The 27861-nt window shown below is 35.4% G+C and overlaps 1 protein-coding gene and 1 pseudogene across 5 annotated transcripts; both read right to left on the bottom strand.

Moving 5' to 3' along the window:
• Positions 1-250: 250 nt before the first annotated feature.
• On the bottom strand, positions 251-6322 carry LOC125192917 (homogentisate phytyltransferase 1, chloroplastic-like; annotated as a pseudogene). The gene is made up of 11 exons (XR_016128894.1): positions 6147-6322; positions 5472-5752; positions 5284-5366; positions 5128-5202; positions 4150-4233; positions 3746-3835; positions 3612-3669; positions 1493-1566; positions 1135-1206; positions 953-1048; positions 251-806 (listed from the first exon to the last, which is right to left on the bottom strand). The product of XR_016128894.1 is annotated as a homogentisate phytyltransferase 1, chloroplastic-like (transcript).
• A 4060-nt stretch (positions 6323-10382) lies between these two features.
• LOC125195964 (villin-4-like) lies at positions 10383-18235 on the bottom strand. 4 transcript variants are annotated; one of them, XM_089057212.1, is made up of 24 exons: positions 17997-18235; positions 16806-16884; positions 16609-16709; positions 16347-16446; positions 15786-15854; positions 15461-15697; positions 15190-15367; positions 14978-15110; positions 14682-14844; positions 14446-14593; positions 14174-14298; positions 13937-14092; positions 13745-13813; positions 13575-13643; positions 13337-13474; positions 13107-13235; positions 12874-13021; positions 12762-12772; positions 12505-12645; positions 12295-12420; positions 12149-12214; positions 11717-12044; positions 11423-11631; positions 10383-10981 (listed from the first exon to the last, which is right to left on the bottom strand). In XM_089057212.1, exons 3-24 carry the CDS (start codon positions 16662-16664, stop codon positions 10868-10870), a joined length of 2913 nt encoding a protein of 970 aa, XP_088913338.1. In that variant the 5' UTR covers positions 16665-16709; positions 16806-16884; positions 17997-18235; the 3' UTR covers positions 10383-10867. The 4 variants fall into 4 exon arrangements, with proteins under 4 accessions (XP_088913338.1, XP_088913339.1, XP_088913337.1 ...); XM_089057213.1 differs by lacking the exon at positions 16806-16884 and having other exon boundaries at positions 16609-16728; XM_089057211.1 differs by lacking the exon at positions 16806-16884.
• Positions 18236-27861: the final 9626 nt, after the last annotated feature.

Here is a 27861-nt window from a genome sequence, read left to right as displayed (position 1 = left end):
AGTGAATTATACTGGATAGTTTGTCAATTATATTGTTTGTGTATACGCACTTGCATCAATTTTAATAAGGATAGTTATATCTAACCTCCATATCGTTTGTTAAATTGTTCGATGCATCAATATTATTTGTCATTAGTCAGTGTTTGTTGTTAAATGGATTCAAATCGCCATTGGGTGTTTTGGTATCTTTGCTTTGGGGTGATCTAATTGAAATATGTATGAAAATATCCTCCAATTCCATAAAAAAATAATTGAGAAGTAGGGCATCAGAGTAAATTATGAATATTCTATGACTAGTAACCACACGAAGATCAAGTCTACCAAGCCTCAGCCAATGCCGCTGTCGCCATAAAAGACGACCCCAAGATCACCGGACCAGAGGAATGAGCAAATACTCAGCATAAAAGAGTTGCAAAGCAGAAGAAGAGGTCACATATCTGCTTAGATTGAAGGAAGGAGTAAAAAACAAATAGTAGCTTAACTAATTGCTCTCATCAACTCCTGTTTTGTGAGAATCGTACAAAATTCAACAACAGCTCGAAAACATGGATTGTGTGATCTTGAGTTTTGAAACTAGATAACACACTCGAATATCAAGCTTTCTTACGTTAGGACTCTTATTTTAAGGTTTTGGTTTAAGTTGCTAGCGCGCGTAGTCAGCCCATTCTGCACTAAAGAAAGAGAAGGAATGGATCGGTTACCTTCCATATGAACATATAAAAGGATGTTATTGCTGCCTTGCTCTTAAAATCAATAGACTTTGCTCGGCTCCGCAGCAGATAACCCAACACAGTATGGCCAATGACCTAAAAGCAATGTCAATGGGAAAGCAATGAGTAGGTAGTCATTTGCGATTCTTTTGACCAGTCTGAGTCTAGATTGGCATGTTCCTGGATTATCATATCAAATGATCGACCCATAATAAGAACAGCGTTAGCAAAAGTTGGCTTACCGTGACCCACTTGCTCCACGTGCAACAAGATGTAATTCCGACAAACAATGCAATGGCATATGCCATTTCAAGAAGTGAAATACAGATCCAGAAAACCTACCACAGAGATCTCAAAAAAAAAAGTTAAGCCTGGAAAATTCTCGTATCTAATGGTTGGACGAGAAACAATTCCATATACTAACCTTCTCTTGGGCAAGTCGGACTGTAAATGATTGAATTCCATATATCTTGTCCCCAACAATATCGGGTATATCCTATACACAGAAATAGGGAAGTCGGGAGATAAATTTCAGTGCAGAGAAATATCACGCATGCGATCACCAATAGAAAGCAATTCAACCTTGTTTCACATCAGAAATACACAAGTTTCCCTAACATATGCCTTATGCATAAGTTCAGACTTCAGGTATCGTCTCATTTGTTGATCGAGAAACCACACTTGAAAATTTAGAACAATTTCGTGCATATGTTGCTTGCTCTTATGTGAAAGAACCACAATATAATTCGCAGCTTAGATAACAGTATCATAGAGAAATTCACCTTAAACAGCGCAATGATGACGGAGAAGAAGCTCATGAATGCAGTTGCAAAAATCACAGGCTTTGTTAGGGTGCCTGGTCATCCAAACACATAAGTCTGGAAAAGGAAAGGACATTAAATGCTATGAAAATTAAAGAAATGATATGATACAAATTAATTATACGGAAATACACCACAAGAATGCACAAATTGTGTTAATCCTTATTCCTCAGAGTTGAGGTAAGAAACTAGAGTCCATCATTTTGTGCAAGTCCTTCTATTCATTTCTAATTTGCATAGCAGGCTTAACGTCCACTTGAATTTGGCCACAGATTTAAGCAAGTGTAAAAAAAGGAACTATTTCATATTCAGTCCTTAGAATTAGAGCTTGAAATTCCTACTTTGGAGTATGGATAGTGGGAAATAGATACAGATAAACACTTCACTGAGTAATGACCTTTCAGACAACATAATTTGAAGAAGTTCGGAATGAAAAGTTTACACTACTGAAAACCCTCAAAGGACATGCTTGACACAGAAGCGACAAGCATAGATACATGATGTTAAAACAAGCAGGGGAGTGGGGAGGGGGGCTTTTATGATATCAGAAGTCAACAAACTAATTACTCGCTCATATTTTCAAATCAAGAATCACATAATGAAAAGAAAAAACTGCAACAAAAATCATCACCTGGATGTGCAAATAGAAAGCTATTTGCACGATGATACTGAGATATTTTTAACTGCGTGCACAATAAGGAATATCAAGCTTCCTGGGTCCAGAGAATCCACTAGATCACAAGGTCTAGGAACTCGCGGAACGCTGAAAGATCTCGGTCGTTGGACACACAGAATATCACTTCAAAACCCTCAACCCGCGTATACTAGAATTAGTATAGGTATCGATCCCACGAGGACAGACGCGAAATCATGCATTTAAAGGGCTTTTGGGTGGTATGGCTGCTGCCACGCAACTTGTGGTTGAGGAACTTATACTAGACAAAGGAAAAGAAATTTAACTATATCTAGATCTAAGAAACGGTAACAACCACGTAACACAGATTTGGCATTATATCATCACTATCTCAACAAACTTCCTAGATCTAGTAATATTGCTACCTAATCTAGCTAGACAGACTCGATGCATGCAGTGGAGACCATTTTCCTGAAATAGAAGTGTACTACCAAAAAGCTGCAAAATAACCAACTCTAAGCCTAACTCCTACAAAACGCAAAGCATCATCGGAATTTAACTGAAATATGATGAAAACAGAACAACGCTAGCAACTCAACGGCGACCAACAAATCGGACGTCAGAAAAACGCCGAGAAACCCAACAGGAACTTAGATCTCTATCTCCTAGATGAAGTAAAGCAAAAACGAAAGCAGAAATTCAAAATCCATGCACAATTCAGTTCCCATGTTCAGATCCACACTTCGGATGCTAAATCCACTCCGGATCCAAGCATCCGAGACAAACTCCGATCAAAATCATCTCCATAACTACAGATTCGCCGATTCTCCACAGATCAACAACAACAACCACAGATCAACTCATATTTCCCAGATCAAGTACGCAAAACATCCAACAAATTGAATAACAATCAACCTCCGAAACAAACTCCTCAAAACATAGAATCAACACAAATCAACACAGAATCAACACCATCATGATGTAAAATAAAATTCATAGATAAACAACAAGTAACATATTGTATCTTCGCCCTCCTTGAGGACGGTGTTGCACAAATTTTCCCGAAGATGAAACCACTATACTACCCCAAGATTCCCATTTCCCAAGTGTGTGTGTGTGTGTGAGAGCTAAATGCTATATCGTCTATATCATGTGTGTTGCATGCTCCTCCTTATATAGGCGTGGAAGTGGGTCCAGCAGGGGCTCTTTTGTGTGAATAGTCTTCTTTGCCCTCAGCTTCGGACTCCCTTCGTCTAGCCATTTTCTTCTTTGATTCTGCTCACTTTTCGCCTCCTTCCTTCGCTGGTCCACTGCCTTCAGTTCTTCCTGGACCTGGCGAATTCCTTCACACACCTAGCTTAAACAATGTGTTAGACCCAGTAAATGGCGATTTTTCATCACATAGCCGATGCATGAAATTAGCCTTATCGCAAGATCACGGCTCGCAAGCAAAGATGCACATCGCAACAACTGCATCGAATCTTTTCCATCTCAAAAGTGGTATCTGCAAAGAGTGTATGCTGATATGCATAATACTATAAAGCATGTGAATGGAAAATGTGCATTAAAAACCAACTTACATCAATAGAATACGCAGTTCCTAGCATAAAACTGATGAAGAGGGCCCAAACTAAAGGCCATGAACCAACAACCCATCCAAGCCAAAAGCTCTGAGGATGGGAAAGCAGCAATTTTAGTCTGTCGAGATGTTGGATGGCATAAATAATACTCTCTCCGTCTACAAAAAATAGGGCACATTCAAAAAAGGAAAGTTTTCAACAACTTCTCTCTTACTTTTTTCCCTTCTCTCTTACTAATAATATGGACCCCACATTCCATTTTTTCCCTTCTCTCTTACTTTTTTCCCTACTCTCTTACTTTACCAATTCTACATTAAAACTCGTGCCGTTCATAAAGTGCCCTCTTTTTCATGGACGGAGAGAGTACTAAACATAAGCAAACTAAATTGAATCTATTTACGCACCAAGGTGCCAAACGATGATACAATCAATACACCAGTTTTGAGCGAATATTCTCCAGATGCCAACAGAAGGTATGGTTTGTTTACCTGACATGGGAAAATGTCAAGTTTTCATCTAACATGACGAACATTATTTAAGATGAGGGAATAAAGAATTAATTGAACTTTCACCATTAGAAAAAAGCACATTGCAAATTTGCATCACACACAGTTCAAGCTTCTGCGGTCTAAAAGGATTGACGGTTCTAGTTTAACCTATGTTTGTACTTAATATTATCACATAGTGAGCTCAAAAACTAGAACATAGAAAATAAAAGATGTTATTTGAGATTTGAGCCTCAAATATGAGATTTTATCCTAATAAACTACAAGCACATGAGCCTCGGGATTTTGACAATCGTGATAGAGAATGATCCTCCCATTTACTATGACTGTCAGTCCTTTAGAGAAGAAGCTGATCCTTGAAGCTTAAAAAGGGCATAGCTGACATGATATAACTAGAGTTTGTACCTTCTGTATCATCGTCAAGTGAGCTCAAAACCAAAAGACAGAAAATACCAACGAATTTTATTGAGATTTGAGCAATTATCAAATTTTTTCCTATAAAAGTACGAGTACCAGAGCTTCGATTGGGTTTGAACAGTCTTTGATAGAGAAAGATCCACCCATTTAACTAGAAGAAGCTTATCCTTGGAGCTAAGAGGGTAACAGAGACATGGATATTATCCAAGTAAATATAGCTACTTTAATCTTTGTAACTTAATCAAGGCTGCTTCAAATCATACCTTCGCTCCATATTACCAATCAAAACAACACATGGTTTATTCCATAGAGTTAAATAGTGAACACTATAGAATCTAGATATCATCTTCTTCTTTCATTTTCTTTTTTGTCAAATCAAAAGCCAGGATTGGCAGATAGAGGAAGGAAAAAAATATTCTATTATGCAGACATGGTTTCATGATATATTTGGAAGCCAACCTTGTCAATTTCTATATCAGATATTTGATTTAAGCCAACAATATAAATATTCATCAACAGAGCAGCAATGATAGCCTGCAAGATACATCATAGTGCACTGGTTAGAAATATATAGACTAGCTATACTGATGACTAACTACAAAGGCTACACCATACCTCAAGCAAGCTAGCAAAAAAAAATGGAGAAAAATCTGATACTTTTTCAACAGCAAGGAGGGAACTGAAACGATGCTCAGTGCCTGCTCAGGGCAAGAGATTATGAGAACCCGAAATTAGAAAAAGCAGGTTGAAGGATGAAACCTTGTGTGCTAGTAAAATATAAATCAAGAATCGTGTAACCTAACTGTTCCTATAACCGTATGAGGCCGCGAAAACCTGTAGAAAGCATCAAAGGCTTGTTGCGTTGGACCCAAAGGGCTCTTAGAAGGTTCGGATTCAAGAGAATGCCATGAAGATGAATTTACTACATACTTTGAATCACCCTTTGGATTCAGTGTAATTCTTCTTTGAGCTATATTTTTGACAGGTTGGTGCATCAAATTTCGCCTCCGCACACATAATCTCTCGGGTAGGGCATAAAGCCTTTCTACAGTGCTGAAATCTTTGCATACTAAATTATTCCCTGCTACAGGGAAACCAATTAACTTCACATAGTAATTGTAGCTCAAAATCAGAGTTTCTTATTGAATCTATCCGAATTTGAAAGTTTAGTTTCCATAGTAATTGTGACTCTATAGGCAGTAATAACATTCTAGTTCTGGCAACAAAATCCCACAGATTCCAAAAGAAAAGGAATTAATCTATTTTTATTTCGATTTTGTTTCAGAAGGGGACAAGATAAGAAAAGCCCATACGCCATTAACGAAATGTAACAGAAATCAATAGTAAATCAAAATTAGAGCACATAACATTGAAAAAAAGGAGGGAAAGTGAGAATTTTAAGTCATGAAACCCATTCATCTGAGGCCGGCGCCAACCAATAAAAGAGTCAATTAAAAAACGATGAAATTGAGACGTACCAGTAGGAAGCGACCATAACTCAGCTACAAAGGGAAACGAGAGCGTTGGTTTCTGGAAATATCCAATTAACATGGACTCCATTTCTTCTCAACTTGGGAAGTGGAAAATATCTGTGATGGTTGCATGTTCAACTTCAACACTTTGTATTTTAATCATTGCAGTCTGCCGGAAATTTACCTCCGTACATATTCAATATGCGCATAAACAATAAAATACTCCTATAAAATACTCCAATAAAATACTACTCCCTCCGTTCCATAGTAATAGAGTCATTTTGTCATTTTGGTATGTTCCATAGTAATGAAGTCATTTCCCTTTTTAGTAAAAGTCAACACATTTTTCCACACCTACTTTCCTCTCTCTTACTTTTTTCTCTCTTTATCTCTCTACCTTTTTTATTTTCCACGTTATATTCCCTTTACTTAATTCACCTAACACAATTTTTCTTAATCTTCGTGCCGAAAAGAAACGCCTTTGTTACTATGGAACGGAGGGAGTATTACTCCTATAAAATACTTTTTGTAGGTAGTATATTAAAACAAAATATATTTAAAATTTACTACTACCTCCGTCCCCCAAATTTTGACACAGTTTACTATTTCGGTCTGTCCCCCAAATTTTGACACACTTCACTTTTTACCAATTTTGGTAGTGAACCCTATATTCCACTAACTCATTCCTACTCACATTTTATTATAAACTAATACTCCCTCCGTCCCCATAATTTGTCACCATTTGACCCGACACGGGTTTTAAGAAATGTAATAGAAAGTGGGTTGAAAAAGTTAGTGGTACGTGGGTCCTACTTTTATATATTAGTTTTATAATAAAATGTGAGTGAGAATGAGTTAGTGGAATATGAGGTCCACTACCAAAAATGGTAAAAGTGAAAGGTGACAAATTTTTAGGGATGGATGAAAAAGGAAATAGGTGACAAATTTTCAGGGACGGAGGGAGTACTTTAAAAGTAGGACCCACATCCCACCAGCTTTTTCAATTCACTTTCTATTACATTTCTTAAAACCTGTGCCGGGTCAAAGTGTGTCAAAATTTGGGGGACGGAGGTAGTAGTATACTACTCCTCTGGTTTTTTAAAATAGCAACTATTTCCATTTTTGGTCATTCCTTAAAAATATAAACTTTATAATTTTTCTATTTTAGGACATGGACCCCGCAATCCACTAACTTTACTTTCACTATTTTTTCTCTTCCTCTCTTTTACTTTATTCATTTTCCTTTTCCTCTCTCTTACTTTACCAATTTTTCTCACTTACTTTATCAATTGTACATTAAAATCCGTGCCATTTCAAATGTTTCTATTTTTTAAATATGAATGGAGTATTATATTACAAAACTTTAATGTTTAATATAGTTTATTTTTAGAAGATTGTGTGTAAATTAATTGTACCTGTATTGAATTAGTTCAGGCCCCGTGCGATGTGTGACTGATGAACTATATTGTAACCAGATGAGTACATATTCCATCCATGAATAATAAACTCAACTCGACTTGACACGGATTTTAAAAAATTAATGAAAGTTGAATGAAAATAATAGTGGAAGATGAGTCAAACTTTTATAATACTACTAGTTTTAATAAAATATGAGTGAGATAATGTAAACGGAATATGAGATTCATTACTAAAAATAGTAAAAAACAAATGAGATGTTTATTGATGGACGTTCGACAATGACAAAATGAAATAATAGTACTAATGTATTGTTAATAACTATGACTTTTAGTATTGTTATATTGAGTACTTGAATTAGTTTATATTACTTCCATTTCGCTATTAATTCACTACATATGATTGATATTGACTTCGATTTTATCCAATTACTAGTATCATACCCGTGTTATGCAAGGTCCATTTGATTCGGTTGTGGATTCAGTTTCGAACCGCAGTTCTCCAAAAAAATTGTGTGTGTATAGTTCTTGCTTTTTATGGTTGAGAACTCGAGCCGGATATATTCTACAAACACAAAAAAATAATAATACACACCCTTAGGAATATCTTCATTTCGGTAGAGACTTTGTATGGTTGAGAAGCTCACTCTTCGCCTTCGAAAGACCTCTCTTAAGATACGACCCTTCCTCTTGCAAGAACTCGAGCAACTGGAACTACAGACGCCTATCCATGAAAAATAAAGTAGTAAGTGAGTGAATTTTTAGATACCAAATACCAATATTTATAGTTCCTACGAAATGGAGAGTTTCTATCCATATAAACCTATGTGAAACATGGTGAGTGAGTGAATTTCACTGCTCCAAATGGTCAAATTTATAGAAATTTAGTATTCTTTGGCATTCTTCTCGGTTGGAATATGACTCTTTGAATACAATTCATTTTTATAAATTAAATGAATAGTAAATATTTTGTTGACTAAATTTCCAACCTTTCGGATTAGGGTCTATTAATGAAAAACAATTTTGGAGCCATTACATCACCGGATGCACACATCGGACTCTAATGACTGATTTGGTATTGCTAGGTGTTAGATCATGATGGGATCGTGGAAAATGCATTCCAATGACATTACATTGGATTTGTCTCCATGTTTAATTAATTCGTAAACATGCACGCACCATACTTGAATGACTGACAAAATAGTACTATGTTGTAGATCGTTAAGGAAGGTGAATTCCTTATTTTTAAAAAAAAAATGTGATGCAATGAGGAAAGAATGAAGAAGTGAATTATAATCTTAAAAATGCTACGTATTTATAGACATAAAATATTGAGAAATCATCATAAACGTAAACATTGCCGTTACAAATAACAATCAATTATGTTTCCTATGAATTATTGGGATTATTATAATATAACTATTCATATGAGTTGTATTACATAGTTGCAGTCACTATTTTATTACTTTTACAAATGTTTACAAATTTTTTGAATTAGTGTAGCGGCCGTCAATATTCTTAATAAACATTCCTTAACGATCTACGACATAGCACTACTTTTGTCTGTCATTCAAGTATGGTGCGTGCATGTTTATGAATTAATTAAACATGGAGACAAATCCGATGTAATATTTACTATTTTTTTAATGTTAATTGTTCAATAAACCTTTATTATATATACTTAATAGTATATTATAAAATATGGAATAGTATAAAATAAAACTTTCACATCCAATAAACTTATGACTTTTGTGTATTTAATTTGTAATGATGGTAATTCTTTAAATATACGTTACTCCTACTATGAATTATAACCTTGTATTTTAATGATAGAGTCTACACCATATTAACCTTCATGACTGTAACTGCAATGATAATCATGAATAACTGCAATGATAATCATGAATTTTTCCCAAAATTTATAGTTATTTAAATTTATATCCAAAATTTATAAATATTTTAAAGTAAGATCAAAACTCGTCTTTTATATATGTATAGATAGATTACATGAGATACAATAACTGAAAATGATGTAGTTGAAACTTAAAAGGTAATCTTGTATCATTAGGATAATCGACATATCAACAGGGAGTATATTGCTAACACCATCATTTATAAGTATTTTTGCTTCCAAAATATAAGCACCTAGTAATAATAAAATAAATAGATTACACATTATCATTATAATATATTTATATCATGTTTATTTAACTTTTATCTAATTTTTTATTTAATTTATGAAAACTCAATATTATTGAACATATACAATAAGAAGGTGTGGTCTAACTTTTTAATTGAAATTAACATCGTTTATCGTTAGTTTGGTTTATGTCGATCTTTTTTTCTAGTAATGGAAAAACATTAAAGTCAAATATTTTCAAATCAAAGAATTTATAAATGTTTAGACAAATAAATCAAAACAATTACAAAGTAGATCCTAAAGGATCAATATATTTATGAAAAAAATGACATGGTTTCTTCAATTAAATACAACAATATATTTGTTATACACATGTGATCTTATTTTTTGTTGTAGTATAATATATAAAAAAAATCTATAAATTATAGAACATGTTATAAGTATGATCAAATATCTTTTTCCAATAATTTACCACAATCTCATCACTATATAGTACTCCTTATGTTTGATTTATGAGATTGAGTTTCACAATTTAATTCTAAATGAATAATTAATAATATGATAATTAGTCATGCTAATTGAGCGAAACCATAGAATAATGGATTAGTTAGTGGAAGCAGCACAAGTGTTGGCGCAGATAGGGAGATGGAGAAGAGAAACCTGTAACATAAACTTCAATCGCATAAATAAACGAAAACACACATATTTTATTGGGCAGTAAAATAATCAGTGATTTGTGGTTTACATAAAAACTGTACACACTTGACATAATTGGTCACTACATATCCTAAAATTTAAAAACTCTGCATTTGCAAGGTTTCTAACCACTCACTCTCCTCATAATCAATAGCCGAAAATAATGAAAAACACAATCAACAAGAAGTTACCCCAAAAAATACAAACCTAAATAAAAATAAAAACTGCAAGCTCACAACAAACCTGGGACCGAAAAGAATATCAAAAAAATTAAATCACAAACACGAAAAATCCAACTATTCATATCAGGCATGGAAGAATCGCAGACGACAGAGTCGTCCCCCCTTAGAAACTCGAAACGCCTATAAATATTGGCATATTGCAACAGCGCCTGAAACGAAGACCGCATCTGGCAAGCATACGGAGAGATAAAAATACCGTAAGAATTTGCAACCATATAAGTCGGGGGAGGGTGTTCAGAATAAATGGAGCGACATCTTTAGCTTATTCTGTTTCCATTTAGGAAGCTTGTAAAAGGCGTCCTTCGACATCCCAAACTGCTCTTTGAACTCGGCCGAGGACAGATACGTCTGTGGAAGGAGACGAGTAAGTAAATGATCAAACTAGCTCAAAATTGTTTGACTATTACCACAGAGTTTCATCCTAAAACTGATTGGTGATACAGTGGTTTCATTTCTTTTTTTACACCAATGTGGAATAGCCTCCGTCCCCTAAAAATAGAAACTATTTCCATTTTGGTTCGTCCCTTAAAAATAGAAACTTTGTAAACTTTCTAATTTAGAAAGTGGACCCCACAATCCGCTAATACTACTTCCACTACTTTTCTGATCCTTTCTTACTTTGCCCAATTTTTTTCTCTCTTACTTTACCAATTGTGCATTAAAACCCATGTTTCAAAAGTTTCTATTTTTCAAAGACGGGGTAGGTTTTTTTTTTTGTTTCAAATTGTCAACAGACTACTCAAAAAGTTTGTGATGGATTAGCCTGTATTATTTTCATCTCTAGCATACCTCTCGTTTTGTCAGATCAATGTCGGAGACAGGATCGGTCGACGTCGTCTTGAGACGCTCATAGGGATACACAGTGAGTCCTTCCTCGTCCTCAGCTTCAATTTCCTTCACATCTTCCTGTATGGGTTCTGGCTTAGTCTTTGGGCTCGGTTCTACGGAGTTCTGCCTTGATAGTGGCTCGGGCTTAGGTTTAGGTGCCTCGGGGCTCGCTTCAATGCCAAGGAAGAAACATTTCAACCAACATCTCTGGAGAAAGAAAGCAACAATGATTCTTAAAAACTCTAGAAGACGTACCTTTATTCGAACGAGGTAATAAGACTTGACGAGCAGGTGGCGGTTGTTCGAAACTCGAACTCAAGGCAGCTATAGATGACGATCTCGGGGCGTTTTTCCCAGAATCAGGTGTCACAGACTTGGGATATACCTTTCTTACCATTGGAGGAGGAGTTGACATATTTCTTGCATTGGCGTTCTCAAAATTCGCAGCCAGAGCATTGAATGCCGGAGATCTGCCTCGTACACGAACTCTCTCGGGGCTAAATGACATGCTTCTTGAACGCTGTGATTTCTCTGGTGCAGCAGACCTCCCCCCGTACGAGACCGGAGTTCTCCTTTTGGGTTTCTGTGATGGGAAGAACAAAAAATTTGTCTCTTAAATACTATTAATATAGCTTAAACCACATCATTAGCAAAAAAGAGACCAAAGGAGAGGGAAAAACTGCTTACATCCAACAGCGGAGCGCCTCCATTCTTAAGGATTCTAAACTTTCTCTGGAAAGAATTACCGTGCATCTGTAACCATACAAGTTAAGTGAGTGTAAGGCGAAGAGCAAATTCGAACTAAGGTGTCTACATAAAGCGGGATAACATACTGCAGATTTTGAGGAGTCCCAAGAGAAAAAACGCGTGAAAAATGGTGGTTCGCCTCCTTCCATAACAATATACACTGGAGCTTGAAGTGATAATGTCTCATGAAGAAAATCACGCTCCACAAATTTCTGTAGGAAGTAATAAAGTATCAATGGTTTTCAGTACAACGAGAAGAAAGATCCAAACTTCATAATGATCGAGTAACAGCTTACATCTGCGATACTTAAAGCATTTAACTTATTCTTCGTGTCCACTTGTTGCCCAACCCAAACGTAAGTATCGGCATGGCAGTCGAGAATGAATATATCTTCGGTCATCAGATCATCCTGGTCAAAGTTGTACACCTCCGTCACCTGCAACATAGTTTGTGATCGACTCTCATATATCCAGTGGTTTCTCATTAACACATCAAAATACTAGTCAAACTTCAATTTTTGTTTCCTCTATATAGCCATGAAATTTTGTGTACCTTGAGATCTCCTGACATTAGTAGCCGAAATCATGAAAAGAGAAAACAAATTAAGTTAGATGGATTCACAAGGACCAAAATAAACTACGGTTGTAAAATCCAGACAGCATACCCTTTGTCAAGGTGCACGAGAATAGATGAGGATCGCTCTCTGCTTCTCTAGCAAGCTTCTGGCTCGGGTATTCTGACTTTCCGCCTAACAAGTCCCAAAACTGCTCGGACTCAGCACCTTCCTTCTGCAGTTTGGACTGCGTGTTTGGCTGCAAAAGGTTTTTCCCAATAAACAAAAAACCCAATAAAAATTTCTATGCAACTGAACAAAACATTCTTATGCAAGTTTCAAACCTTTATAAGATCCAGCTGCCTTTCGACAAGTTCCTGGGCTTCGGGTGTTGTGAGACTCCCCGACCATGTAAACACAGTGGGCCCGCTATGCAGTATGTAGCAGTAGGAGGAATTCAATGAAGAAGCCACCTAAATCAGTCAAAAAATGAATGTGTGTCGCCTAGGCCAGGGATAAAGAAGAGGTAGAAACTGAAAAAAGCACATGAAAGAAAATGTAGCACGGGACTTACTGGTTCGACTTGAATTGATTGCATATTTTCAGGTCCACTTCCCTGAACCCGAAATAATGCGAGTCCTTCCTCCTTGTATGTATCATCAGGAAGTTCCTTCTCGGCTAGGTAATTCTTGTAGCCCTTACTAAGACCGCCCTGGTAAAATGAAGATAAAATTATTTCACGGCCTACACAAGAAATAATACGGATAAAAGGTACTATAAGTCTCTGTGTTTATGGTGATGAACTCCCAGACCTTGAAGACGATAAAGATCTGAAATATCGCAAAGAACTGGATTGGTTCACTTCCTTCATAGATGCGAGCCTAGTGAAGCACAAAATTGAACGGTTAATACGAGTGTTGGAGACAGAAAGTAGCATTGACGAGTAAAATCATAATAGAATTATTAAGAAAAGGTAATGTGCCTGAGTGGGTAGGAATTTGAGAGCCTCGACCATCTTGGTTGCCTGCGAAGTCGCCGATGCCCTATCTTCCTACAGAGCAAGATTTGCATTATCAGTAATTCTATTAATAAATACATACATTCAATATGTTGAAATTTCCATCAATAATATAATCGGGATATTGGTATATTTTTGCCTATATGAATGCTCCACCTCGACACTGAGCTTCCCGATCCAGGTGCCTATTAGTTGCTCTTCTTTCTCTTCACCAGGATAAGAATATTGGAAAATATAGCAATCTCCACTGTAGAACTTGGATAGATCAGAAGCTGAGAGAAGAGTTTTTTGTTCACCTTCGACACGCCAAACCTGAAAAATCAGAAGCAGTAAAGTAACAAATTATTCAAAGCACTGAAGCAAGAAATACAGATCATTGTAGACGGAATGTACCCGCCTCGTCTGTTTGCAAATCACCTGTAAATTCCCGGTGCAGTCTATATGAGGTTGAGGTTCTTCCTTGGGCGTTTCTGCCTTGAGGAGACCCTTCACGTTAATCCCTTGCCGCTTCAGAAGTGCTAGACGCATAAAAATCGGAACCAAATGATAAGAGCTCAACAAATAAATAAGGTAAATATTCTGGAATATCATGATGATGTTAAGCAACCCAACGAAGAGGACCCAAATACTCTGTACTAACTATTAAGTAAATGCACATCACTGACCTGCAACTTTTCCTCTACCATCTTCAGACACAGCCACACTGTTCGTCTGGGGCCATGAGTTAAACTTTGAGCGAAACATCACTGTCTCAAACCCCTCAATCACACGAAGCACGTGAATTTTTTGTCTATCTTCACTATTCAGTAATTCCTGCAAGTGGATATAAAAATGTACTAGGTAAGCGTTGGATTACAAGTCCAGATGAAAAATCTTAACCAAGTCAAGAAGCTGGACTTACATCAACAACATTACTTGCAGCTTTCCTTTGATCAAGAGAAGTATTTCTTCCCATCCAAACAAAGATTTCACTACCACAATCAAGGATATAGCAATAATATGTGTCCAGTAAATCTCTTGTCCAGGTATCAGCCTCGATAGTTATTTTCTCTTCTTTCTCGATCCTTGACATAACACAATGATAAAAAATTTATGGTTGCGGAAGGCAGATTGCTTATTTTCATAGACTTTCAAATAAAAATTACCTAAAGATGACAAATATTAAAAATTGTACAGCTATTAGAGGAAATTAAATACCGGAATAGCTTAGATGGAGCTGCATTGTTACTCTTGGGTTCGTCGGAGGAGGATTTCTTTGGGAGTGGAGCAAAGCCACCAAAGAATCCCCAAAATTCTCCAGTATCAGCATCAGCCATCAATTTCCCGTCATCTGCAGTCAAAAAGAAAATAAGCATCAAGCATTCGTCTACAACTCAGTTATGGAAAACACCAATTAGTGGCATAGTTACCGATAGCTGCTATTTCACATTTTCCATCATGATAAGTATCTTTAATGTACTGAACAACTTCCAGAGCTTTAGCCCTCTCTTGAATGCAAGAGTTAGAGCCATTAAATTGATATATTTTAGACTTTGTATCAAGAATGAAAATGTCGTCGTGGTTGAGTGAGGATCGAGCAAAAGGCACCTGTTCAATCACAAAAGAAAAAAGTGATGCATATGTACGTACTAAGAAGAAAAGTCGTTAGTGATTATAAGCTGATGAGGGATGGTGGGTTACCTCTTTCACATGAACAACGTGTTTTCCCTTGCATACAAACAGACGAGTCTGGTGTTCTTCGGCCTCGGCGTGCTTGAAGCCTGAGGCGACTCCACCTTCTTGAGGTATTATGCATGGCTTGAAATAAGAAAGGAACTTCTCTGTTTCGTGACCTTGCACTTCTCGGTATTGAGCAGCACGCCCACCCAGTGCGGCATCTAGCTCGATAGTTTTGATCGCTGCAGTACCGGCTTCATCCTGCAGATGAAAATACTTAAAGAATCAGAAAATATATTGTCCGGAAATGCCGTAATGGAGGTAAAGGAGTATAGAATAAAGACTTTACCTGACTGGTGCTTTTTCCGAGCCAATAATGAATATCGTGGTGTAGGGCACCAGTTTTTAAGGCTGTGGTCTGCAGAAAGGGAACAACAGGTCGGAACAAAATAGATATGCCAGGCATAATCACAATCACAGGAGCTTAAAGATTAAACTCGATAAAAACTGAAGTAGCATCATCTAACATAGAATTTTTCTTGCAGTCCAATGCATATGCATGCCAGTGTTTGAGGTTTACGGTTAACAATACAAGGGAAAATTGAGAATATAGCCAATGTTATTTCCCAGAAGCAAATACACGAGCTATTTTGTTTTGTAAAATTAAAGAAAACAGGCATTCTAGCATCTTAGCGACATGAAGAAACATAACTCAACATTCGAAAATAATAATTAGATAGCACAGAAAAGCAAAAGATCCCAATTGGACATGAAGAAACTTAGCTAAACACTTAACAATAATAATTAGATGAGCAATCAGGCATACAGACATGGGGATTGAGATAATAAAAATAATTGAGATGCAGAGAACTCTAAGGTATTCTGAGGTGAGATAAGGAACCATAACTACCTTCAAAATCACATAGGAATCTCCAGTGCAAAATTTCCCGTGTGAAGATTTTGGGACTGGAACAGGACGAAAATTCTCAATTCGCCATATCTCAGTACCACTAGACTAAGTTAAGGAAAGAAACGAGTACAGAGCCTTGATACGATATTCAACAGAAGAAAACTTAACAGGAATTCAGACTAGGACATATTGTTAATGTTGCAGATTAGCAAAATCAATATAAGTATTTTAAGGGGAGAATGAAACATTAACATGAGGATACGCCTTCTGTCCGGCACCCTGGAATGCCGGATCTAAGTTTTTCATTGAAACAGCCATATTGTTCCTGCAACTAGTATAACGTTGTAGATTCACAAACTCAACCTGAAAAAGAATATAAAATCTGCTTGTGGTCACTGCTAAATATATGTACAGAAAAGCCAAAGTGGCAGAATACGACTGCATTACAAGGTTTGGCACCTAAGAAACTGAAAAACGCGACAGTTTTCCTTCTAAAAGCATGATTTTGCTCGCATTAGAGAACTAACTACTGAGAAGCCTGATCAAAACAAGAACATGAGAAGTGCTGGAACTAGCAAACGACATAGCACATGATTATTCTGAATTTAACTTTATAATAATTAGCTATTAGCAAAATAGTAATAACATAGGCAAAGCAACCAGCGAAACATACAAAAGATATGGCAAAATCGTCATCAGAAATATACCGAATAAGATCTTAGTCCAAATCTTTCATGCTAACCACAGAGCCTTTTCTGGAAATCATGAAAATAAGTTCGAAAGGCTCACCCATAACAAAATGAGGAATCAATAAATTGACTACTTTGAAAGTATCTAAAGGCCAGAGATTGTGGGCTTCAATCCAAAATCTATTGACAAACTAATGCACTTTCTCCAAGCTTTAAGCCCTTCTGTCATCGGCTGAGAATAGCTACTCTCCTCAACACACTGTCTTCAGCTATGCAGCATTCAAAACTTACCAAGGATTCTGCTGTTCAATAAGTGTTCAACACCATAAGTTACAACACTTACATCCGACATTGAAATGACAGTTTTCTTCTATAGGCTAACTAACGGTGCTTTCCCTTGCAGGTATGCTGCACAAATCCATAATCAACTAAACTTGACCTATGCTTCTGTGCTTTCGCATCATATAAGTCGACAACTCTCGAAATATTCCATACACCATATTTTCAGCTACAACGTTCATCCCAATCCAATTTGCAGAGGATGCAAACTAAACTAAATCAATTCTTCTGCACTCCCATCAAAAAAGACAACACAAAAAAAATTATAAATTGAGTTGGTACCAGACGAATGCTTTCCACCACTTTCTCGATTCTCCAATTTTTTGGGACTCACTGAATCATGAATTTATGCCTCCACATCGAGTAAAGACAAACCTTTTTCCTTATCGATTCAGCAAACAAAACAGCTAACATTCGGATTTCGGACACTCAAAACATCAAATATCACAGTCTCCAATGCATCATTACTAATACTATCACGCAGCAGCTTCCCCGGTCACCAAGACTCAATTTTTATCATCAATTAAAACGCCCACATTCATTCAGACATCAAATAACTTCACTGAAACCGCCAAATGAAGTAGAGGAAAAAGAGAGAGATTCAATTAAGCTAATTAATTACCTTCTTTTTATCTCTGGTTGTAGAATTTGAAGAGCCAACTTGAAACGAATACTAACAGATCCAATCTAACAACTCAACTAAAGCGAAAAATCCCCCAAAAAGATGGGTCCTCAAGAATACTGAAAGAAAAACAAAAGAATTCCGAGAAACGGCGAATTCTGTGTGATAAAAGAGAAAGATAGAAGTGGAGGGAATGATGATGATGAGTTGCTTGACAGGCGTGCCTATCACTAAACAGCAGCTCTAAAAAACAAGCCCTCTTTTGCAATTTTATTGAAACTGCGATTAAAAAAAATTAAAGAATTAATCCCCTCTTCATTAGTATTTAAATTTTCTTATTACAAGAATTCCGGAATATTGAAGAAAAGGAAAAGACACGAAACGTTGTTGACTCCGAATTGGGATGGATCATGGATGCAATGTTTGGCTCCAATTCTGATCAAATTACTCAACATTTAAGTCATAACTCATTTTTATTAAAGTGTGCTTAGTTGCTTAATTACAATTTATAAGTAGTGTTTAAGGGAAAATGATGTTTGGTGTTTTTCTTCTAAATGCAAATTTATTACAAACCATAGTACTAATTGGGATGGTAAATCCATTTCCCCATTCAAAAAATTGATCTATTTATCTTAATCTAAGTCTAAGTAGTATAAAAATTAATAGAAAAAATATATTTATGCTCGTGTCGACTTTAAATAATTAAGTATCTACTCTTGCTTCTTTTAGAGTGGTCCATAGACTTGAAACCAAAAAAAAAAAAAAATTAAGTTTTTGTACTTTGAGTGTAGTAAAGTAAAGTGCCTTAATTTCGACATAATTAAAAAAGTGTGGAACGTATTTTATACAATGACACCATATTTAAACATGAATGAGAAGAAATAAAATAAGTACTACATGCACTTGATTCATCGAAAAATAGAAAATTAAATATAGCTAAATAGTGTCAAAATTTGAGTATATTTTAAAATAAAGTTATTATACTTAATACTCCAGTAATCAATACTTATAACCAAACTTGAAGTTAAAAAAGTTATATATACCGTTTGCAAAATTATCAAATACAATATTCAGTTCTTAATTAACTAAAGTTGAAATTAAATGTAAAAACTGAATATATGTCTTAATAAACCATTATTAATACTAGTATTAAAACACAACAATTTGAAATTGAAGACAAAACTATAATATATGGACATTAAATAACTTAAATTAAATTGATCTGAATATATGTGTCGTCCAATATGAATAATTTAAATTAAATTAATTTGGAAATAACAATATGAATAATTTAAATTAAATTAATTTGGAAATAATATGCAAAACCTTTTTGTGTCGATTCGCATAATTATTAATTTTAATTTAGTTAAAAGTTAAATCATATTACTACACTAATCTTTCTACATTTACTCCCGGACAGAAGGAAAGAGTACTAAATTGATTTAAATAATATGCAAAACCTTTATCCATCGATTAACACAATTTAGTACTCCCTCCGTTCCATAGTGATGGAGGCAAAACTTTTCGGCACGGAGATTAAGAAAAATTGTGTTAGGCGAGTTAAGTAAAGAGAGAATAAAGTGAAAAATGAAAAAGGTAGAGAGATGGAGATAGAAAAAAGTAAGAGAGAGTAAAGTGGGTGTGGAAAAATGTGTTGACTTTTACTAAAAAGAGAAATGACTCTATTACTATGGAACGGACGGAAATGGAAAAACGCCCATATTACTATGAAACGGAGGGAGTAGTATTTTTTTTAGTTGAAAGTCTACTTTTAATTCCAGAATCATGTTACAATTAATTCCAGAATCATGTTACAACTAATCTATGTACAATTAATTCCGGACGGAAGGATGCAAAACCTTTATGCGTCGATTCACAGAATTATATGCCTTCATTTAGTTCAAATAATCATATCACATTAATGTTTCAACATTTAATTACGATGGAGGGAAATACGGAAAAGTTCTATGTTTTATTGATTTGATTTAATAAATAACAATAGAGGGGCGTGCGAAATTGGGTACATGGTAAACCCACTGTTATTATATTGTTATTATGAATCATATATTAGTACTATATTCAATTGTCATTAGGAAACTATATTGTAATTCCTTGAATATCGATATAATATTTGTTCCCTTTCTTTTGGACAATACAACTAATACTTTTCCTTTTTAGTGGCATATATGTTTCGTATTCAGTTTTGGTTTAAAACTTCAATTCCACTTTTTTGTTCAAAATTTCTCTAATATGGTTTGAAAATAAAAATGATTGATAAATGCCAAAGTTTGATTTTGACTACTACTTGATAATTGAAAATAAAATTATTTGCACTTAAATACTTGACACACACCTCATTAAACCGACATCATTACTTGTAAAATTTATACGCGAGCTTTGGCATATTTTGCTTTTGGTCACGGATGTTCAGAAATCGAAATTAAATTCATGAATTTAAAGGCATGGCATGCTATTTTATGATGAAATATATTGTGCAATACTGCAATGTGATGAAATTTAAGCATTGCTATCTTTGTTTTAAATATATTTACTTGTGAATTTAGTTTTAGTACATTTACAAGAAAATTAATACAATGGGTTATGTTAGGCCTACGTTACCCTACTGACAACCTATGCATTGCAAGATGCTGGGCACATTTCCAAGTTTTCATAATATGATAACAAAATGGATGAACACAATGTTTTCAAATCTACTGACTATAATTTATAAATAAGAAGTAACAGGCCCACCAAGTTGTACTATTGTACTTATAAATTACAGTAAGATCATTTAATTAGTTCTGACTACGATAAATTAAAGCCAAGCTTAATGGTAATATATGGTATAGACTCGTATTATAGCGTGGATTTGATATAGCATGATAACTAATATTGAGATTAAATTTTCAGGCTGAAAATAAGATAACATTAATATCTAGGTAAGGTTTTATGATGTTGTTTAATTTTGCTGACTTCACTCTTCAGTATAATAATATCATTAATGCTCAAAGGAATCAAACTGAAAGGCTTGACTATTATGATTCTATAATCTTTCCAAAATATGCCACTGATTTAGCATTTGAGAAGCAATTGAGATCTGTATACACGGATAGGATATTTAGAGTGCTACAAGAATTGATTTCTGAGGCTGATAAGAGTTGTCGGATGATTAGCATGTCCACTTTGGAGAACATCGAGGTATTTAAAGTTTCTGATGCTAGAAAGAAGACCTTCACAGTTATACATGAGATAGAGACTGAGTCATATGATTGTGAGTGTAAACTATTTGTAAGGTGTGGTTATCTATGCAGCCACCTTTCCTTCCTCCTCAGAAACAAAGATGTCAACAATATTCCAGAGAAGTATGTTGGTAACCGGTGGCTGAAAAGTGAATTGTTGAAGGCAGTTCATGGTCTCACGAGTGATGAAAGTGCGTCTGACAAAGGTATATGAATTATTTCCTATATTTCAGTTTATTTGGCATATGTTGTATAGGTTGTTGACATGGGATTTTTTATCTGAAAAATGTATCTAACAAAAACACTCTTGTTTTGTATATTTCAGTTTTGTTGACATAAACTATAGTATGTTGACATGTTACAGATTTACTGTTCATATAATTTATACAGGATATTGACATGTTATAAGTTTGCAGGTTCTAACGAAGATGACAAACTACATATTGGTAACAGGTGTCATGGACGTTACTTTGGTCTATATCAATGCGCTTTTAAGAATAAAAATCATCTGATTGCTTGGATAATTTGCTTGGGCGTATTGGTCCTCAAATTTTTACTGATGACACTACAGGATCTTCATCAGTTGATAAAAATGATTCAATCAAGAATATATATGGTATTGATGTACTTGAAGAAATAACTGCACATGCTCCAAATGTGGTTAGTACAAAGGGAGGTGCAAGTGACAAGAAAAGCAGGATTAAGTCGAGCATAGAGAAAGCAATTGAAAAAACAAATAAACTTCATAGGCGTTGTGGAAAGTGTCATAAAGTGACTGATCATAATGCCAGAAGTTGTGGCAGAAAGTAGACATAATTGTTCTTTTTTAACAATCAGAGTTTTTTTTTTAGTTGTTTACATTTTATTATTAGTTGTTGATATTTGATTTTGCTCTCTATTGACATCTATTGTATGATTTTCTTTTTTAATTTTAAGATTTGTCTTCTGAGTTGTACACACTTTATACAAGATGTTGACATTTGGTTATAAGTTGTTGACATTTCAATACAAGTTGGAGTCAGGCTTGCCTCCGTGCTCCTCGACGATGAGGTCGTCCAGCTGCCCCAGTCCTGCCTAGACGGGTAATTACAATTACAATTCATGTTTTTAAGGTTAATTACAATTAAAAATCATGTCAACTATATATACTAGCCATGCCAACAACTAATATAATTATGTCAACTATGGTGCACATCGTGTCAACGGCACATACAAGTCATGTCAACTACGATACATATCGTGTCAATTACACGTACAAGTCATGCCAACTATGTTACATACTATGTCAACTACACGTACAAACCATGTCAACTACACGTAGAAAACATGTCAACAACATTATAAGTCATGTCAACTAAACATACAAGTCATGTCAACAACGATCAGAGTTGTTTTTTAGTTGTTAACATATACTACAAGTTATTAACATTTCCTTATTAGTTGTTGGTATTTGATTTTGCTCTCAATTGACATCTATTGTATGATTTTCTTTTTTAATTTTAAGATTTGTTTTCTGAGTTGTACACACTGTATACAAGTTGTTGACATTTGGTTATAAGTTGTTGACATTTCAATACAAGTTGGAGTCAGGCTTGCCTCAATGCTCCTCGACGATGAGGTCGTCCAGGCTGCCACAGTCCTGCCTAGACGGGTAATTACAATTACAATTCATGTTTTTAAGGTTAATTGCAATAAAAAAAAAATCATGTCAACTATATATACTAGACATGTCAACAACTAATATAATTATGTCAACTATGGTGCACATCGTGTCAACGGCACATACAAGTCATGTCAACTACGTACATATCGTGTCAACTACACGTACAAGCCATGTCAACTATGTTACATACTATGTCAACTACACGTACAAGCCATGTCAACTACACATAGAAAACATGTCAACAACAATTTAAGTCATTTCAACTACACGTACAAGCCATGTCAACAACAATCAGAGTTGTTTTTTAGTTATTAACATGTACTACAAGTTATTGACATTTTGTTATTAGTTGTTGATTATTGATTTCGGTCTCTATTGACATCTATCGTATGATTTTCTTTTTTAATTATAATATTTGTTTTCCGAGTTGTTAACACTTTATATAGGGCTGCAATTCGATACTCCATTATTTGATTAAATTGAAAAAATAGAGTTAAATTAAAGTCTAAAATAGTTAAATTAAAACTTTTTTTTATTTGTCAGTCGATAGGTACTTCCTTGCGCGCTAAACATGATTCCCTAGATCCGCCGGATCCTTTTTAGACACATATTATCCCACCACTGCACCTATGCAATTGCAATTCTCCTTGTGTTTGCCTCATTCAGTATCGGATTCCCCAATAGAACAATTGGAAGTTAAGTTTTATGTTCATGGTCTATGACTAAAATCAAACTCGAGGTTCATAAGATTAGAGATGAAAAATCTCAAGATTTCAAGGATGCTATGGCAAGAGATAAACCTAAAATAGCCCCAATTGCTGAATGGGGAAAATTTAATGTGGTAAGTTACTTTTTCAATTAAATATTAGTAATAGCTTATAAAATTTCATGTTTTTTAAAGTCACACGTACAATTTTAGATGGTTGCAGAATACGCTGATTATATAATGGAGGATTGGGTCTTTTTCAAAGATGTATCTCTATCTAAAGTTTTTTATCGAGAAAGAGTATCTGAAGCATGGAGTCAGTGCCCATTTTTACTTGTACTATGGACTTGCACTGCCAGTAAGTATTGAAGTGACATTTTTTAATTTTTAGTTTTATACATTATTATTTATATTTTATAATTATTTATTTTATATTTTATTGTAGATTTGGACGCACCTGTAGGAACTCCCATCACTTTGGGAGGTTTATCAACTTGTCTGTCCAAGACGATGGCTAGTATGATCTTATTTGGTCAACCAGTTACAGTTTAATAACTATCATTTCGTTGATGAGATCAGACCCTGGTTCGAACGAGTGGTATATGGAAAGATAACTAAGTTTCGAGCAATTGGTAAAAACAAAAAGTTTACCGGCTCAACAACGGATCCGAGTGCATCAGGCATTATAGGAACACATGAACAAGTAAGTAGTTTGTTATGTGTATAATTTAATATAAAATTTTAATTGATTTTATCTAATATTATGCTAGAGAGGATGCATGCAAGACATGGAACCTATAGCTCTGAATGTGTGGGGAAGTGTGGAAATGAGGAGTAGATTGGAGAAGTACTTGAAGCTAAGAAGATAGATTTAGATCTATGACCGGTTATATTTTCACTGCGCGTCGGGTCTGGTCTGAGAGACCCAAGTTCGAGGTGGGCCAACGATCTTGACAAGTCTGAGTCGAGCCCGTAATATATGTGTCTCGATGTGGTCTCAGTTTGAGGGAGAGGTTTGTTGAGTACAAACCTATTCCACATCGGAAATACGAGGGAAGTTGGAAGGTGTATATAATTCATGTCCAATTCCAATTAGTTTGAGGCCTTCTGGGAGTGAACCAAAAACAAATCTGTGCGGGCTTGACCCAAATCGAACAATATCACACTAATGTTGCCGACGCCGACAATCCTAACAAGCGACGCTTACATGGCTCTAATATTCAAAAAATATTCTAGTGTTCAACTAATTCAAAAAATCCAAAGCAATTAAACTTCATCACAATCAAATCTTGTTCATACAGTCATTCTTTATAAATTTTAGTACAAATATAACATATATATGTATGTTTACATATATAATAATCAATCGGTATACCGGTATACCGTGGTATACCAAAGTGTCGGTATGCCGGTATATGCTGGTAGCATATACCGGCATATACCAGTATACAACGGTATAGGAAATCTAATACCATTACCGTACTGAATCTTTCGGCACGATATGATACCGTACCAAAAACTACGGTATACCGAAAAATTGGTATTATCGGTATTTTTTCGATACAGTAAGTCCGGTATTCCGGTATTTTGGTATAATTTCCTACCCCTACTTCCATTAGAAGCCATCAGTCTTTCTCTTCATTCTTCCATCCTTCTTTCCATTTTCTCTTCCTTCTTCCACCTCCTGAGGTATAAGAAAACCTCTTTTTACACTGCATTTTTCTCTCTTATGTGAATAATGTTATCTAACCTCCAATTTTAGGTTACAACATAGGAGCTGTTCTTTTTGAAGAGAGAGCCAACAAAAAAACTTGGAGATTAAGGGTGTAAGAAACCCTCTTGAATGATTTTTTCTGTTTTTGTTTGTTTCTCTCTCTTTTTTTTCTGTTTAAGGGTATAAGTAAACTTGGAGATTAAGTGGTCGTTCGGTTGCCCCTACTACACCCAACTTAATCTCTCTCGGCGAATAATCCGTCGTTCGGTTGCTAAGATAGCTTTGTCGCTCGGCCCGTCGGCGCGCGTCACATTAGTCATGGCCCATCTTGATAGTATTTATTTCTCACAAATCTCGCAACAATTTATCTTGGCCCTACCCCTGCGATTAAATTTGTCCCATCAGTCTTCTCTCCCACCTTTTTAATCTATTAACCGAACACCATCTAAGGGTATGAGAGAGAGCCAACATATGAGTTGTTCCGTTTTTCTCTCTCTTTTTCTTTTTTCTCACTTTTTATCGTGCATAATATTATTTGAAATAAGGGCAAGTTTGGTTTGTTAGATTGAGCTCTGAAACTTTGATTATTTCTTTCAATTTTTGATTTGAACATTTAGATTCCTGCCAAAGCATGTTCTAAATTGCTAAAACATTTAATAGATTTTTTGGATTATCATCTTAAATTTTGATTTCACATTTATTTATAACATATACATAACGAAATGTAGATAAATGGCGCAGTTGATTGGCCGTCTCCAAGGCCGATGCCTCTTTCCGGTAATCCGAATTAATTATTACATCGTCTTATGATTATTTAAGCTATATTCATTATTCTGATTTTTTGGAGGTTGAAAGTAAATTTGTTTGCATCATTATTCCTGATCAATTAAATTAAATTAAATTGTTATTGATTATAAATTAGTTACTTAATTACTCCCTCTGTCTTGCTTAAGATGACACGTTTTCCTTTTTAGTTTGTCCCAACCAAGATGACATGTTTCCTTTTTTTGGAAACTTTCTCTCTCCAATTAATACACTCAACCACTTTTTCTCACCCCTATTAAAATATTCACATTTCTTTCTCTTTCTTTTAATACTTCCAGCCACCTTTTCTCTCTCTAATTAAACACATTAACCAATTACTCCTAAAATCTCGTGTCGGCTAAGGAATGTGTCATCTTAGCCGGGACGGAGGGAGTAGAAGGCAAAATAGGGCCGTATTTCACTATCTGAGGGTATTGGCCCAAATACACCAACTTTACTTGATTAGAATAAAAATTGCTTTTTTTACACGGGCCAAGTGGGCTGAGTTTATTTAACATGAGCCTCATTTTTTAATATCTTAGCTAACACACAAATATTTTGTTAAGTCAGAGATTAATAATCTAATCAATAACCTTAGTAGTTTAATCGGGCTCCAATTGGGTTGTTTTAAAAACCCAGGCCCGGCCCAGTACGACTCTGATAGAACGAGAGGTTCTATCGATGCAAAAAGAGCACGCGTACGACGGAGATTGATCGGAAAATATGATAAACACACCTAGTTGAAGTGCTAGGGTTTCGATAGCCAAGGTTTGAAAACGTGTTTTTTATTACTTTAATTCTCAAGACTCGATCTATGAGAATTCTATAATATATCGAATTCCCCCTGCTTGATTCGGACTTACGACTCGGGAAAGAATCAAGAAGAAAACCCAAGAAGATTGACACAAATCTATTCTAAACATAAAAGATATCGTTCAAAATAAAGAAACATTAATAATTAACTAAACTAGATATTTCTTCCTTTATTAGTGTGATACATAGCCTCTGTATCGGCTGGATTGGAAGCTTCCCTTTTGGGCCTTTCTTTCCTTCCACTCTTCTTCTCGACTTCCTTGCGTGGCACGTCTTCTTCCGCGTCATCCGGCATGGCAGAGTTGCTCGTCAGAATTGGTGATGGCGGCATGACGTGGAGTCCCTATCAACTCCCCCTCCCATAAAAATCGCCTTGTCCACAAGGCGAAGGTATCAAAAATGTCGTGGTAGTAGCTGTGACCAGTAGGCTACTGTCCCATTACACCAGATGACAACAAAAGGTCCATAGAAACATTGATCTAACATCGCTGCCATGGGGTGTCCTAGATAGTGCTGGTCACATGGACAGACGGAGAGTTTCACATTGTCTTCAACTTGGATACCCTCGCCATATTTCCTTACTTTGAGATATTGAAATTCCTCACAAAAACAACCTAATAGAGCATTTTGGTTGACCTTGATCAAAGGAGGTAAGAGAACGACACCATCTACCATATGAAGATCAGTCATAGCAGTTGCTACTCTATCCTGGAAAGGCGGAATCTTCCTTTGCGATAAAACGGGAAAATATACTATCGAATATGAGGGCTGGAGAAAAAGTAGAGGCGGTGGATGGAACACTTGGAACAATCTTGGTGTCTGCGTACCACCACTATCCCAGAAAACACCGATTAGTAGTCCATAAGTCATCCGCACTCGGCCATAATCACTTCAAAATATTGGTGGGATGAACTTGCTTGTGGCAG

The sequence above is a fragment of the Salvia hispanica genome, chromosome 4 (assembly GCF_029641045.1).
Source record: "Salvia hispanica isolate PSC_SH4W2 chromosome 4, Shi_PSC_v1, whole genome shotgun sequence".
NCBI classification, from domain to species: domain Eukaryota; kingdom Viridiplantae; phylum Streptophyta; class Magnoliopsida; order Lamiales; family Lamiaceae; genus Salvia; species Salvia hispanica.
The sequence above is the reverse complement of the archived record's forward strand: the minus strand, read 5'-3'. Positions and strand labels throughout refer to the sequence as shown.